Source organism: Rhinoraja longicauda, chromosome 11, assembly GCF_053455715.1.
Source record: "Rhinoraja longicauda isolate Sanriku21f chromosome 11, sRhiLon1.1, whole genome shotgun sequence".
NCBI lineage: Eukaryota > Metazoa > Chordata > Chondrichthyes > Rajiformes > Arhynchobatidae > Rhinoraja > Rhinoraja longicauda.
This window is the reverse complement of record NC_135963.1, coordinates 637848-653549: the sequence shown is the minus strand read 5'-3', so window position 1 is coordinate 653549 and position 15702 is coordinate 637848. Positions and strand designations below refer to the sequence as shown.

Here is a 15702-nt window from a genome sequence, read left to right as displayed (position 1 = left end):
ACAGTGCCAGGGACCCAGGTTCCATCCTGACCCCGGGTGCTGTCTGTACAGAATTGGTACATTCTCCCTTTGACCACGTGTTTTCTCCAGTTACCTTCCACACTCCAAAGATGTACAGGTTTGTAGGTTAATTGGCTGCTGTAAATTGTTCCTAGTGTGTAGGGAGTGGATGAGAAAGTGGATTAACATAGAACTAGTGTGAACAGGTGATCGATAGTCATTGTGGACTCGGTGGCATGAAGATCCTGTTTACACGCTGTATCACTAAATTACACTAAATTTCCCCGAGTGTATTGTACTGTTGTCCCTAGTGCAGTGCGTTGTACAATCGTTCGATAGTGTTCTACACTAGTGTAGTTTAGTATCCTTAATTGTCCTGAAGTGGATGAGAAAGTGGGATACTTTCTAGAATATAGAGCGAGTGTGCGGGGATCGCTGGTCGTGGGGAACTCAGTGTTTCCATGTTGTGTCTCTGTACCAAACTAAACCGTGTGGAAACAAAGTGAGGAGAGCAGGTGTAATGCCAGCGAGGAGTAGGTACCTTCTCAGGGCGCCCGTTGAGTCCTCCAGATGGCAGCTGGCGCTCACAGAGCCACCAGCCCAGCAGGTCAGCGTTGATGTGGTGTAACTGGCCTGTTATAGCGAGAAACCCCGTGCAGCAGTAGATCTGGACAGGACAGCACAGCACAGCGTTGGTTAAACACCTCCGACCGCAGAGGTACCGTTAAACACGCGGACAATACACCGTACCCATTTAGTCCCAGTCACACTGGGCCAATTATATATACACGTACACATACAAGTAGACACAAAATACATCCAGACACACAAACAGCTTCTTCCCACGAGTGGGAGATGTACTTCACACCACTACAGTCTGGTCTGTAAGACAAACACTTATGCACTCTCCAAGTGCACTTTAGATATCTAGACAATAGACAATAGACAATAGGTGCAGGAGTAGGCCATTCAGCCCTTCGAGCCAGCACCGCCATTCAATGCGATCATGGCTGATCACTCTCAATCAGTACCCCGTTCCTGCCTTCTCCCCATACCCCCTCACTCCGCTATCATTAAGAGCTCTATCCAGCTCTCTCTTGAAAGCATCCAACGAACTGGCCTCCACTGCCTTCTGAGGCAGAGAATTCCACACCTTCACCACCCTCTGACTGAAAAAGTTCTTCCTCATCTCCGTTCTAAATGGCCTACCCCTTATTCTTAAACTGTGGCTCCTTGTTCTGGACTCCCCCAACATTGGGAACATGTTATCTGCCTCTAATGTGTCCAATCCCCTAATTATCTTATATGTTTCAATAAGATCCCCCCTCATCCTTCTAAATTCCAGTGTATACAAGCCCAATCGCTCCAGCCTTTCAACATACGACAGTCCCGCCATTCCGGGAATTAACCTGGTGAACCTACGCTGCACGCCCTCCATAGCAAGAATATCCTTCCTCAAATTTGGAGACCAGAACTGCACACAGTACTCCAGGTGCGGTCTCACCAGGGCCCGGTACAACTGTAGAAGGACCTCTTTGCTCCTATACTCAACTCCTCTTGTTACGAAGGCCAACATTCCATTGGCTTTCTTCACTGCCTGCTGTACCTGCATGCTTCCTTTCATTGACTGATGCACTAGGACACCCAGATCTCGTTGAACTCCCCCTCCTCCTAACTTGACACCATTCAGATAATAATCTGCCTTTCTATTCTTACTTCCAAAGTGAATAACCTCACACTTATCTACATTAAACTGCATCTGCCATGTATCCGCCCACTCACACAACCTGTCCAAGTCACCCTGCAGCCTTATTGCATCTTCCTCACAATTCACACTACCCCCCAACTTAGTATCATCTGCAAATTTGCTAATGGTACTTTTAATCCCTTCGTCTAAGTCATTAATGTATATCGTAAATAGCTGGGGTCCCAGCACCGAACCTTGCGGTACCCCACTGGTCACTGCCTGCCATTCCGAAAGGGACCCATTTATCCCCACTCTTTGCTTTCTGTCTGTCAACCAATTTTCTATCCATGTCAGTACCCTACCCCCAATACCATGTGCCCTAATTTTGCCCACTAATCTCCTATGTGGGACCTTGTCGAAGGCTTTCTGAAAGTCGAGGTACACCACATCCACTGACTCTCCCTTGTCAATTTTCCTAGTTACATCCTCAAAAAATTCCAGATTTGTCAAGCATGATTTCCCCCTACATGTGCAATATATGGCAAAGCTGCCTCTTTTTACTCTTGCAATTTATTTTTACATTTTTTAATTATGTTTGTTTGTAATGTCTGATGTATATTGTGTTTTTACCATGTGCGAGCAAAGCACCAAGTAAAATTCTGTGTGTGTGTGTACATACTTGGCCAATAAACTGATTCTGATTCTGTGTATAGAGACAGAGAGTGACAGACAGAGTGAGTGACAGATAGATAGAGAGTGAGTGACAGACAGAGAGAGTGACAGAGACAGGGAGAGTGAGTGACAGAGACAGAGAGAGTAACAGAGACAGAGAGAGTGACAGAGACAGAGAGAGTGACAGAGACAGAGAGAGCGACAGAGACAGAGAGTGACAGAGAGTGAGTGACAGAGTGAGTGACAGAGAGAGTGACAGAGACATAGAGTGACAGACACAGAGCGTGACAGACACGGAGAGAGTGACAGACACAGAGAAAGTGACAGACACGGAGAGAGTGACAGACAGAGTGACAGACAGAGAGTGACAGAGAGTGACAGACACGGAGAGAGTGACAGACACCGAGAGAGTGACAGACAGACACAGAGAGAGTGACAGACATAACAGTGACAGACAGACAGACAGACAGACAGGCAGGCAGGCAGGCAGGCAGACAGACAGACAGACAGACAGACAGACAGACAGACAGACAGACAGACAGACAGACAGACAGACAGACAGACAGACAGACAGACAGACAGACAGAGACAGATACAGACAGAAACAGACAGTTGGTCGGTGTGGGCAGGTAGGACTAGTGTAGATGGGGCATGTTGGTCGGTGTGGGCAGGTGGGAATAGTGTAGATGGGGCATGTTGGTCGTGGGCAGGTGGGACTAGTGTAGATGGGGCATGTTGGTCGGTGTGGGCAGGTGGGACTAGTGTAGATGGGGCATGTTGGTCGGTGTGGGCAGGTGGGAATAGTGTAGATGGGGCATATTGGTCGTGGGCAGGTGGGACTAGTGTAGATGGGGCATGTTGGTCGGTGTGGGCAGGTGGGACTAGTGTAGATGGGGCATGTTGGTCGGTGTGGGCAGGTGGGACTAGTGTAGATGGGACATGTTGGTCGGTGTGGGCAGGTGGGACTAGTGTAGATGGGGCATGTTGGTCGGTGTGGGCAGGTGGGACTAGTGTAGATGGGGCACGTTGGTCGGTGTGGGCAGGTGGGACTAGTGTAGATGGGGCATGTTGGTCGGTGTGGGCAGGTGGGACTAGTGTAGATGGGACATGTTGGTCGGTGTGGGCAGGTGGGACTAGTGTAGATGGGGCATGTTGGTTAGTGTGGGCAGGTAGGACTAGTGTAGATGGGGCATGTTGGTCGGTGTGGGCAGGTGGGACTAGTGTAGATGGGACATGTGGGTCGGTGTGGGCAGGTGGGACTAGTGTAGATGGGGCATGTTGGTCAGTGTGGGCAGGTGGGACTAGTGTAGATGGGACATGTTGGCCGGTGTGGGCAGGTGGGACTAGTGTAGATGGGGCATGTTGGTCGGTGTGGGCAGGTGGGACTAGTGTAGATGGGACATGTGGGTCGGTGTGGGCAGGTGGGACTAGTGTAGATGGGACATGTGGGTCGGTGTGGGCAAGTTGGGCTGACACTGTATGACTCTATGACTCAGGCTGAGGTAATGCACTTTGGAGGAAGAAAGTCTACACACAAGCAACAATAGATGGGACAAGATAAAAGAGGAAATATGGGCAGATGGAATCAGATAGGAAAAGAAACGTTTCATGCCTTTTAGTTTATTAATTAATGTCATGTGTGCAGTGGTGCAGCGAAAAGTTTTTTTTTGCGGTCAGTGAAAATACTGCACATGATTACAATCAAGCCGTCCACAGTGCACAGAGCACAGATACAGGATAAAGGGAATAACGTCAGTGCAAGATAAAGGCCAGTCATGTCCAATTATAGTTCAAAGGTCTCCAATGGGAGGTCAGGACCACTCTTGAGTTGGTGATAGGACGGTTCAGTTGCCTGATAACAGCTGTCCCTGAATCTGGAGGTGTGCGTTTTCACACTTCTGTACCTCTTGCCCGATGGGAGAGGGGAGAAGAGGGAGTGACCGGGGCGAGACTGGTCATGAAGGGCTGCACGGTAGTGCAGCGGTAGAGTTGCTGCCTTACAGCGAATGCAGCGCCGGAGACTCAGGTTCGATCCTGACTACGGGCGCCGTCTGTACGGAGTTTGTACGTTCTCCCCGTGACCTGCGTGGGTTTTCTCCGAGATCTTCGGTTTCCTCCCACACTGGAAAGACGTACAGGTATGTAAGTTAATTGACTGGGTAAAAATGTTTTTAAAAATTGTCCCTGGTGTGTGTAGGATAGTGTTAATGTGCGGAGATCGCTGGGCTCAGTGGGCCGAAGGGCCTGTTTCCGCGCTGTATCTCTAAATCTAAATCTAAAAAAAATTATGCTGCTGGCCTTGCCGAGGGAGATGATGCCCAGATTTATAGGTGGTGGGAGGGGAGATTAAACCAGGTAGGAGGAGAGGGGGGGGAGAATAGATGAATCCAGGTAAATGAGGGCGTGACAACAGCTCTTTTCATTGTATGTCCAACACGAGGAATTAATAGTGCGGGATAAAGTTTCAATGATTAAAAGCCATTTCCTTTTAAAAGCCAACGCTAGCTTGCCTGTCCTGCGTGAGATTCAGATCCTGGCCTGCATCCAAATCCTCCATCAAAGTTCATGCAAGATACAATAAATTCTGTTGCTGATTCTAGATTAACAGCATCAAGTCTTCCCTGGAAAGCAACCAAACACTAGTATTATAGCCCTTACACGCAGCAATGAAGGCGATAAAAAAACATTCATTAACAAGTTGAACCCCTTCAATTCTACGTTTAGGTTTACGTTTCGTATTGACAAGTTGACTGAATTACAATGAAAAGCTTTTTTTTCCAATGCTATCCAAACATATCAGTTATACTACACATAAATACAATCAAGTCAAACTCAAGAACAATGGGTAGAGTAAGGAAATAAATTTAGAGGTAGAAAAAAGATTTGAAAAGTTGAGCGATTGTATCAGAGAATATTGTGCAAGACGTCGGTGAGGCCACGTTTGGAATATTATGTTCAGTTTTGGTCACCCTGCTAAAGGAAAGATATATTTGGAGAGAAGACTCACGAGTATGTTGCCAGGACTCGAAGGACTGAGCTACAGGGCGAGGTTGGGTAGGCTAGGACTTTATTCCTTGGAGAATAGGGGTAATGAGGGGTGATCTTTAAAGTTGAGAAGTTAATGAGTGGAATATACACTGATCAGCCAAAACATTATGACCTGATGAGCCAAAACATTATGCCCACCTGCCTAATATGCTGTTGGTCCTCCGTGTGCAGCCCCATACGCAGCAGGGTGCGATGCACTGTGTATTGTGACAGATTCCTCCCGTGACCACCATTAACATTTTCTGTGACTTGTGCCACAGTCGACCTTCTGTCGGTTCGGACCAGACGGGATAGCCTTCATTGTCCTCGCGCATCAATGAGCCTTGGGCGCCCAACACCCTGTCGCCGGTTTGTGGTTTGTCCCTCCTCGGACCACTGTCGGTAGGTACTGCTGACCGGGAGCACCCCACAAGCCTTGCCGTTTCAGAGATGCTCTGACCCAGTCGTCTGGCCATAACAATTTGGCCCTTGTCAAAGTTGCTCAGGTCTTTATTCCCGCCCATTTTTCCTGTATCCAACGCATCAACTTCAAGAACTGACTGTTCACTTGCTGCCTAATATATCCCACCCCTTGGCAGGTGCCATTGTAACAAGATAATCAATGTTATTCACTTCGCCTGTCAGAGGTCATAATGTTTTGGCTGATCGGTGTATAGGGTGAATGCAGAGGTTTTTTTACCCAGAATAGTGGAATCAAGAACCAGAGGACATAAGTTTAAGGTGAGATGGGAAAGATTTAATAGGAACCTGAGGGGCAACCTTTTCACACAGAGGGTGGTGGGTGTACGGAACAAGTGTCCAGAGGAGGTCATTGAGGCTGTTATTGCCTAACAGTGTAAAATGTGTAAAGCAAGCAAAAAATTAAGCAAGAAGATAGAAACAAAATGCTGGAGTAACTCAGCGGGTCAGGCAGCATCTGTGGAGAACATGGATAGGTGACGTTTCACAGAGTGCTGGAGTAACTCAGCGGATCAGGCAGCATCTGTGGAGAACATGGATAGGTGACGTTTCACAGAGTGCTGGAGTAACTCAACGGGTCAGGCAGCATCTCTGGAGAACATGGATAGGTGACGTTTCACAGAGTGCTGGAGTAACTCAGCGGGTCAGGCAGCATCTCTGGAGAACATGGATAGGTGAAGTTTTGGGTTGAGATCCTTCTTCAAACTGAGAGTCAGGGGAGAGGGAAAGTAGAGGTTTGAAAAGGTACAAAGAACAAAAGAATGAAAGGTATTAAAAGAACAAATCAAGGCCAGCAAGGATGATCTAGGAAAGGTGGAGCTCACAATGGTCCATTGTCAGCTGTGGAACAGGTGAAAACGAGGGGGTATGAACAGGGACTTGAGTAGATAATGTTCTTACCAGAAGTGCCAGCGTTGCTACAGCACAAAATGAGAACCTAGTGTCGATTTCACCTGCAAGGACAAGAAAGTTTTCAGTGGCATGACGTTATCACGGTCTTGAACACAGAGCAGCAAAACACAACTGTGACCATGCTCAACTCTTGCATTAGACAGCCAATCTAAAAATATGCATTGGTGCAGAAGGTGATTCAAACACAGTGAGTGTTGTGTTTCAGTAATGGTGTGCCTGCATCGTTACCGACTGAAGACCAGGGCACTGCAGACAAGAAGGTGAATCAAGATCAATGTTTTCAAAGATAGACACAAATTGCTGGAGTAACTCCAGTGGTGAAAAGGAATAGGTCACGTTTCGGGTTGAGACACTTCTTCAGACCCGAAATGTCACCCATTTCTTTTCTCCAGAGATGCTACTCCAGCTTTTTGTACCTATCGCAATGTTAGTGAGTCGGCTGGGAACTCAGCATGGCGTGTGTGGGGCTGTGGTGTTGCAGTCATGATGCTGGACCACTACATCAGAGGCCAGACACAGTGGTGACAAGGTACGACCACAATCACACCATGGCAGCTGCAGGACTGACATTATGTAGCTAAGACAGATGGATTTTTTTTTTTAAAACAGTTGCTCATACAAAATATTAAAACTGAGATGAGAAAAAACTTTTTCACGCAGAGAGTTGTGAATTTGTGGAATTCTCTGCCACAGAAGGCAGTGGAGGCCAATTCACTGGAGGCCAATACTGTGGCGGCACGGTAGCGCAGCGGTAGAGTTGCTGCTTTACAGCGAATGCAGCGCCGGAGACTCAGGTTCGATCCTGACTACGGGTGCTGTACTGTAAGGAGTTTGTATGTTCTCCCTGTGACCTGCGTGGGTTTTCTCCGAGATCTTCGGTTTCCTCCCACACTCCAAAGACGCACAGGTATGTAGGTTAATTGACTGGGTATATGTAAAAAATTGTCCCTAGTGTGTGTAGGATAGTGTTAGTGTACGGGGATCACTGGGCGGTGCGGACTTGGTGGGCCGAAAAGGCCTGTTTCCGCGCTGTATCTGAAATATGAAAAATATATATATATATGAATTTAAAGAGTTAGATAGAGCTCTAGGGGCTAGTGGAATCAAGGGATATGGGGAGAAGGCAGGCACGGGTTACTGATTGTGGATGATCAGCCATGATCACAATGAATGGCGGTGCTGGCTCGAAGGGCCGAATGGCCTCTTCCTGCACCTATTTTCTATTTTTATAAACTCACATGTTTTAGAAAGCCCTTCAGGAATGAGGACCTGCCATCCTTTCTGCAAGTCCAGACCCAGCAATGGAGTTTTCCCTAACCTGCCCTCGTGGGACAACGAGGGAGAACGGTACACCACGATCCACCGGTGGTGCAGTGGTCGTGTTGCGGCCTTACAGCGCCAGAGACCCAGGTTCCATGTATCCTCGGATTAGAGACCCCAGATCAGTGGAACGTGTCTCTGCTCTAAGCACAGGCTTGCAGCATCTATCCTGCAAGGTTTCACAGGAAGTGTCTAAACTCCAGAGAACACATGTCTATTCCACTCACCCTCCCGTCTCTCAGCTTCACAATCAAACTAGCAAACCCACTTTGGCAGTGAAACCAATGGCAGCAAGACTCCAATCCATTGCAGTAAGTGGATCTCCACACATCTTTACTCTTGGCTACAAACTTAAATAATCCATGATACAAAAAGATAGCACTGAGATGCTCAACAGACTGAGGCTCTGGGGACTGTTTCCCTCATTGTTAAAAGGTACCTGCTAACCCTTAAGAAAGAGGCCAAACAGCACATTTAGTTTATTCATTTAGAGATACAGCATGGAAACAGGCCCTACAGCCCACTGAGTCAACGCCGACCAGCGATCACCCATACACCACCAGCTCACAGCGATCACCCATACACCACCAGCTCACAGTGATCACCCATACACCACCAGCTCACAGCGATCACCCATACACCACCAGCTCACAGTGATCACCCATACACCACCAGCTCACAGCGATCACCCATACACCACCAGCTCACAGCGATCACCCATACACCACCAGCTCACAGTGATCACCCATACACCACCTCACAGCGATCACCCATACACCACCAGCTCACAGCGATCACCCAAACACCAGCTCACAGCGATTACCCATACACCACCAGCTCACAGCGATCACCCATACACCACCAGCTCACAGCGATCACCCATACACCACCAGCTCACATTGATCACCCATACACCACCAGCTCACAGTGATCACCCATACACCACCAGCTCACAGCGATCACACATACACCACCACCTCACAGCGATCACCCATACACCACCAGCTCACAGCGATCACCCATACACCACCAGCTCACAGTGATCACCCATACACCACCAGTTCACAGCGATCACCCATACACAGCGATCACCCAAACACCAGCTCACAGTGATCACCCATACACCACCAGCTCACTACGCACTAGGGACAATTTACAGGAGCCAATTAACCTTAAAAACCTGCATGTCTTTAGGAATGTGGGAGGAAACCGGAGCACCCGGAGAAAACCCATGTGTGCACAGCGAGAAGGTACAAACTCCATAAAGACAGCACCCGTAAGTCAGGGTTTAACCCGGGTCTATAGTGTTGTAAGGCAGCAACTCTATCGCTGCACCACCGTGCCGCTCCAATCTACACCTAGATAATCAGTGGCCTGGAACTCCATGTACCGGATGGCAGAGCAGGCTACTGAATGGCCCAGACAAAGCTCGTGATTTTGGACCATAATTGCCACATGCAGGAATTACATTTGACAGATTACACCTTCATTGCATTGACGAACAGCAATGTAGACATACCCAAAAACAACCAATGCGTAGAACATTAGAGAGACAGGATCAACTTACCCCATTTATCACCAGCAAAAGAACCATCTTCTTGTTGCAGGCCTTTAACATATTCAACAACTTTATCAACATCAATAACATGTAGACTATCATAGAGAGACAGAATCTAGGTAAAAAGCACATCAGGTCACAGGTTTACAAGAACAATTATAGAATGCAGAGGCCAACCCACCAGAGCCCACACCAGCTCTTTCCAAAAGCAAACCAGCTGCTCCCTCTCCCCAAAGCCTGATAACCCTCTGCTTTCACATTAACATTTATTTCTCTTTGAACTCTGCAATAAATCTGCCTCCACCACAACCCCCAGCTTTGAGGAGGTTTACCAGGTTTTCTCTGGAGCGTTAGAGGTTAAGGGAGAACTAATAGAAGTATGTTGCAAGATGGATTCAACAATGGCTGAATGGGAGATACCAGAGGGTAACGGTTGACAATTGTATGTCAGGCTGGAGGCCAGTGTCTAGTGGAGTGCCCCAAGGATCTGTGTTGGGTCCACTGTTGTTTGTCATTTACATTAATGATCTGGATGATGGTGTGGCAAATTGGATTAGTAAATATGCAGATGATACTAAGATAGGTGGAGTAGTTGATAGTGAGGTAGATTTTCAAAGTCTACAGAGAGACTTGGGCCTTTTGGAAGGGTGGGCTGAAAGATGGCAGATGGAGTTTAATGCTGATAAGTGTGAGGTGCTGCATTTTGGTAGGACAAATCAAAATAGGACGTACAGGGTAAATGGTAGGGAATTGAGGAATGCAATGGAACAGAGGGATCTGGGAATAACTGTGCATTGTTCCCTGAAGGTGGAATCTCATGTGGATAGGGTGGTGAAGAAGGCGTTTGGTATGCTTGCCTTTATAAATCAGAGCATCGAGTATAGAAGTTGGGATGTAATGTTGAAATTGTACAGGGCATTGGTGAGGCCGAATCTGGAGTATGGTGTGCAGTTCTGGTCGCCAAATTATAGGAAGGATGTCGACAAAATGGAGAGGGTACAGAGGAGATTTACTAGAATGTTGCCTGGGTTTCAGCACTTAGGCTACAGAGAGAGGTTGAACAGGTTGGGTCTTTATTCTTTGGAGCGTAGAAGGTTGAGGGGGGACTTGATAGAGGTTTTTAAAATTTTGAGAGGGACGGACAGAGTTGACGTGGGTAAGCTTTTCCCTTTGAGAGTGGGGAAGATTCTAACACGGGGACATAGCTTCAGAATTGAGGGACAAAGGTTTAGGGGTAACATGAGGGGGAACTTCTTTACTCAGAGGGTTGTGGCTGTATGGAATGGGCTTCCGGTGGAAGTGGTGGAGGCAGGCTCGATTTTATTATTTAAGAGTAAATTGGATAGGTATATGGATAGGAGGGGATTGGAGGGTTATGGTCTGAGTGCAGGTAGATGAGACTAGGTCAGGGAGAATGGTCGGCGTGGACTGGTAGGGCCGGACAGGCCTGTTTCCATGCTGTAGTTGTTATATATTGTTATATATATATATATATATGTTAAATGATGAGGCATTTATAGGGTAGACAGACTGGAAATGTCAAATACTAGAGGGCATTGCTTGATGGTCAGAAATGGAAAGATGGGTGGGTAAGTCTTTTTATAAAGAGATAGTGGTGGATGCCTGGAACGCCAGGGGTGGTGGTGAAGGCAGATACAATTGTGACGTTTAAGAGGTTTTTAGATAGACACATGGAGATGTGTGGGGATATAGATCACATGCAGGCAGGTGAGATTAGTTTATCCAGGCATCATGTTTGGAACAGATGTGTTATGTTCTATTTCTTTCTTTATTCCTTTGTCCCGCCCCCCTGACATCAGTCTGATGAAGGGTCTCGACCCGAAACGTCACCCATTCCTTCTCTCCTGAGATGCTGCCTGACCCGCTGAGTTACTCCAGCATTTCGATTTGTACCAGCATCTGCAGTTATTTTCTTATACTTCCTATTATGTTCTATACTCTGATTGATCAAGCCCAGATTGTGGAGAGTGTGTTGGCCACTGTCACAGTGTAATGCACACACATCTGCCTGACTGGCCCCATCTCTCCTGTTGCCCATTACATATCTGTAGAAAGCATCTGTATCTGCCAATAATCTTTTGTACTACACCCTCTTTGCCTCTCATTTCCTTTTTCACTTCCTCTCTGAACTTTCTATAAACAGCCTACTTCTCTTGAACATTGCTGCCCAGCCAACTTCCAACTTCCTCACTCCCAAATACGGGACAAGGTGACGTCACCGCCCCGCGCCCCACGTGACCTCACCCAGCCCAGGAGGCCGCTATTGGTGGAGCGGGAGCACGTGGCCGCTGGCTGGGTGAGGTAACATGGGGCGCGGGGCGGTGACGTCACCCTTTGTCCCTTATTTGGGAGTGTGGAAGTTGGCAACCCTACTAATACGGGACAAGGGCGGTCCCGTATGAGACAAACTAATTTAGCCCAAAATATGGGATGTCCCGGCTAATACGGAACATTGGCAACCCTACTGCCCAGACTTATGGTTAATACATCTTTATTCTTACTCATTTACCTTCCCCCTGGTCACGCGGTGAGCTCTGGCATTAACTACTCTTTCTTGTACCTGGACTGTGTACAAGCCCTCTCTTGCATGCTCATCTCTGACTCCAATTTATTTAGACCATATCTCTCCTCATCCCACTGAAGATGCCTGAACTTTAATATAGTCTATGCCCACTTCCATACCCATTCTAATCCTTACACTGGTCTGATTGTTGTTCCCACAAGGTGCCCCCACTTATTTTGGTTGCAAGTTCTCACCTTATTCCCCGCAACAAGTCCAGCGATGCCTCCTATCTCAACGGGCCTCAAACATACCAGTCAAGAGAGTTCTCGTGATCACACCAAGAAACTCTGCCCTCTTTTTACTTTATATTTTTACAATCCCAATCTTTTTCACAGTGAATGGTAGAGCTCCCGAGGAGTGTTGTACAGCAGACAGATCTGGGAGTGCAAGTACTTAGTTCACCAGGTGGACAGGGTGGTGAAGGTGGCTTTGGGCACACTGGCCTTCGTCAGTCAGGGAAGCTGGAATGCCATATTACACCTGTACAAGACGTTAATGAGGCCACACTTGAAGTATTGTGTTCAGTTTTGGTCACCCTGCCATAAGAAAGGTTAGTGAGGGCTCTGAAGGAGGTGGCCTCAGAGATTGTGGAGGCATTAGTTATGATATTTCAAGACTCACTAGAGTTAAGAGTGGTTCCTGAAGATGGGAAAATTGAGAATGTCACCCTGAAGAAGGGTCTCGACCTGAAACGTCACCCATTCCTTCTCTCCAGAGATGCTGTCTGTCCTGCTGAGTTACTCCAGCTTTTTGTGTCAACCTTGAGACTATCACCCCACTGTACCGGGTGCCAGGCCGAGTACCTAGTACCTTGAGACTATCACCCCACTGATGAACTGGGTGCCAGGCCAAGTGAATCAGAAGAACTAGAAATGGATCACAGCACTCCACACAACACACATTGGATCTGAAGATTTAATAGCCACTCCTGTGTGCGGATGAGACTTACCTGCACGGCACTGAGGGTGTAGAGAAGGTGAGGATCATGACCTAAACTGGCCCCAACTCCACCACAATCGTGTTGGCAGGACTTTACGAAGTGCAGGATTTCCTCTTTGTTCATACGGTACAGTTGCCCCATGAGATCCATGACAGTCAGACCCCAGTAGATGCCACTCATTCGTAAGTACTCAGACATGCAGTATTCCTGGAGCAACACAGGGAATGTTCATGGTTGAAGGCTTCCCAAAGCGGACAAACAATGAGCAGAGCATCATACAGCACGGAAACAACCCATCCATGCCACCCATCTGAGCTGGTCCTATTTGCCCATGCCTGGCCCATTTGCCTCTATACCTTTCCTAGCTCTTTAAAACAGAACAGTCCAGCACAGGAACAGGCCCTTCAGCGCACAATGTTCATACTGAACATGGTGCCAAGTCAGATTAATCCCCTCTGCCTGCACATGATCCACATCTCTTCATTCCCTGCATTTCCATGTGCCGATCTAAAAGCCTATTAAACCCCACTATCGTACCTGCTTTCACCACCACCCCTGGCAGCGCGTTCGTTCGATGCTACAATAGCGACGCTTGAAATCTATCCCCCAGCACACTTCAGCATTGTTGAACGGAAAAAGGTTATCCATTTACAAATACTGCAAATACAATTTTTGGGCTCAAGGACAAAAAAGTAAGATTGCAAGTATGATTACATGTTGATTGCACTTCAATAATAATCCTCAAATTTTGCAATAATTTAATGCAAACATGTAACCGTTTTATAGGTGTAGGAAGGAACTGCAGATGTCGGTTTAAACCGAAGATAGACACAAAATGCAGGAGTAACTCAGCGGGACAGGCAGCATCTCTGGAGAGAAGAAATGGGTAATGTTTCAGGTCGAGACTCTTTTTCAGACTGAAGTTTAGTTTAGATTTAGTTTAGAGATACAACGCGGAAACAGGCCCTTTCGGCACACCCGGTCTGCGCCGACCAGCGATCCCCACACATTAACACTATCCTATACCCACTAGGGATACACTTATACCAAGCCAATTAACCTGCAAACCTGAATGTCTGGAGTGTGGGAGGAAACCGAAGCTCTTGGGGATAACCCACGCGGTCACAGGGAGAACGTACAAACTCCGTACAGACGGCACCCATAGTCGGGATGGAACCCGTGTCTCTGCTGCTGTAAGTGCTGTCAGGCAGCAACTCTATAGCTGCGCCACCATGCTGCCTGATACATAAATTCTCCTGAGCCTGGTTACACATATCCAAATACACTGTGGGAACCTAGAGAAGAAATTGTGGGAGGCCTGGCTGAGATAGGTATGAATCATTAAGACATGGGTAAGGTGCAGGATGACTGGCGGGTGGCTGATGTTGTGCCTCTATTTCAGGTCAAGGAAAAGCCTGGGATCTGTATACCAATGAGCCTAACATCTGTGGTAGGAATGTTAATGGAGAAGATTCTGAGGGATTAAGATGGAGATGCATTTGGATAGATGGGCTGATTATGGATAAATAGCATGGTTTTGTACGTGGGGTTTTGGGTCTTACAAATTTGATTGAAGAGGAAACATAAAAGCTTGAGAGGGAAAAGTGTTAGATGTCTATATGGAGATCAGCCAGGCATTTGATTAAGCTACTCTGGAAGGTTAGATCACAGGGATCCAGGGAGAGCTAGACAACTCAGACAGAATTGGCTTCAAGCAGTGGGTAATGGTGGAAGGGTGTTTTTTAAACTGGAGGCGTATGACTTGTGGTGTGCCCCAGCGATCGGTGCTGGGCCCATTGCTTTATATCAATGATTTTGATGAAAATGTGCAAGGCATGATTAATACGTTTGCAGATTACTCCATAAATAGGTAGTATCATCGACAGTAAAGATCGTTATCAAAAATTACAACAAGATCTTGATCAGCTGGGTAAATGGGCTGAGGAATGGTTGATAGGAGTTTAATGCAGATAAGAGTGAGGTGTTGGGAAGTCAAACCAGGGCAGGACCTTCACGGTGAATGGTAGGGCTCAGGGGAGTAAAGTTGAATAAGGATCAAGCAGTATAGGTATATAGTTCCCTGAATGTATTTATTTCACAAAATGCTGGAGTAACTCGGCAGGTCAGGCAGCATCTCAGGAGAGTAGGAATGGGTGACATTTCGGGTCGAGACCCTTCTTCAGAAACATCACCCATTCCTTCTCTCCTGAGATGCTGCCTGACTTGCTGAGTTACTCCAGCATTTTGTGAAATAAATACCTTCGATTTGTACCAGCATCTGCAGTTATTTTCTTACACTAGTTCCCTGAATGTGCTTTCACAGGTGGATTGGTTTGTAAAGAAAGCTTTTGGTAAATTGGCCTTCACCAGTCCGAGTATTGAATGTAGAGTACGTTGTACAAGATGGTGAGGCCGCATTTGGAGTATTGGTGCTCCTCAGCTTACAACATGAAGAGTAGCGGCCCCAACATCCACCCCTGCGGAACACATCCTGGCACTTATCTGAGGGGTGTAACTGCTCG

The 15702-nt window shown here is 47.3% G+C and overlaps 1 protein-coding gene across 2 annotated transcripts in view; it reads right to left on the bottom strand.

The window, feature by feature from the left end:
• Positions 1–15702, bottom strand: part of rabggtb (Rab geranylgeranyltransferase subunit beta) — a 50996-nt gene that overhangs the window by 16218 nt on the left and 19076 nt on the right. For both annotated transcript variants that reach the window (XM_078407873.1, XM_078407872.1), the window contains exons 3-7: positions 13190–13387; positions 9666–9771; positions 6767–6819; positions 4870–4980; positions 542–667 (exon numbers count right to left, since the gene is read on the bottom strand). In XM_078407873.1, the coding sequence (XP_078263999.1) occupies positions 542–667; positions 4870–4980; positions 6767–6819; positions 9666–9771; positions 13190–13387 (594 nt within the window). The remainder of the gene's footprint in view (positions 1–541; positions 668–4869; positions 4981–6766; positions 6820–9665; positions 9772–13189; positions 13388–15702) is intronic.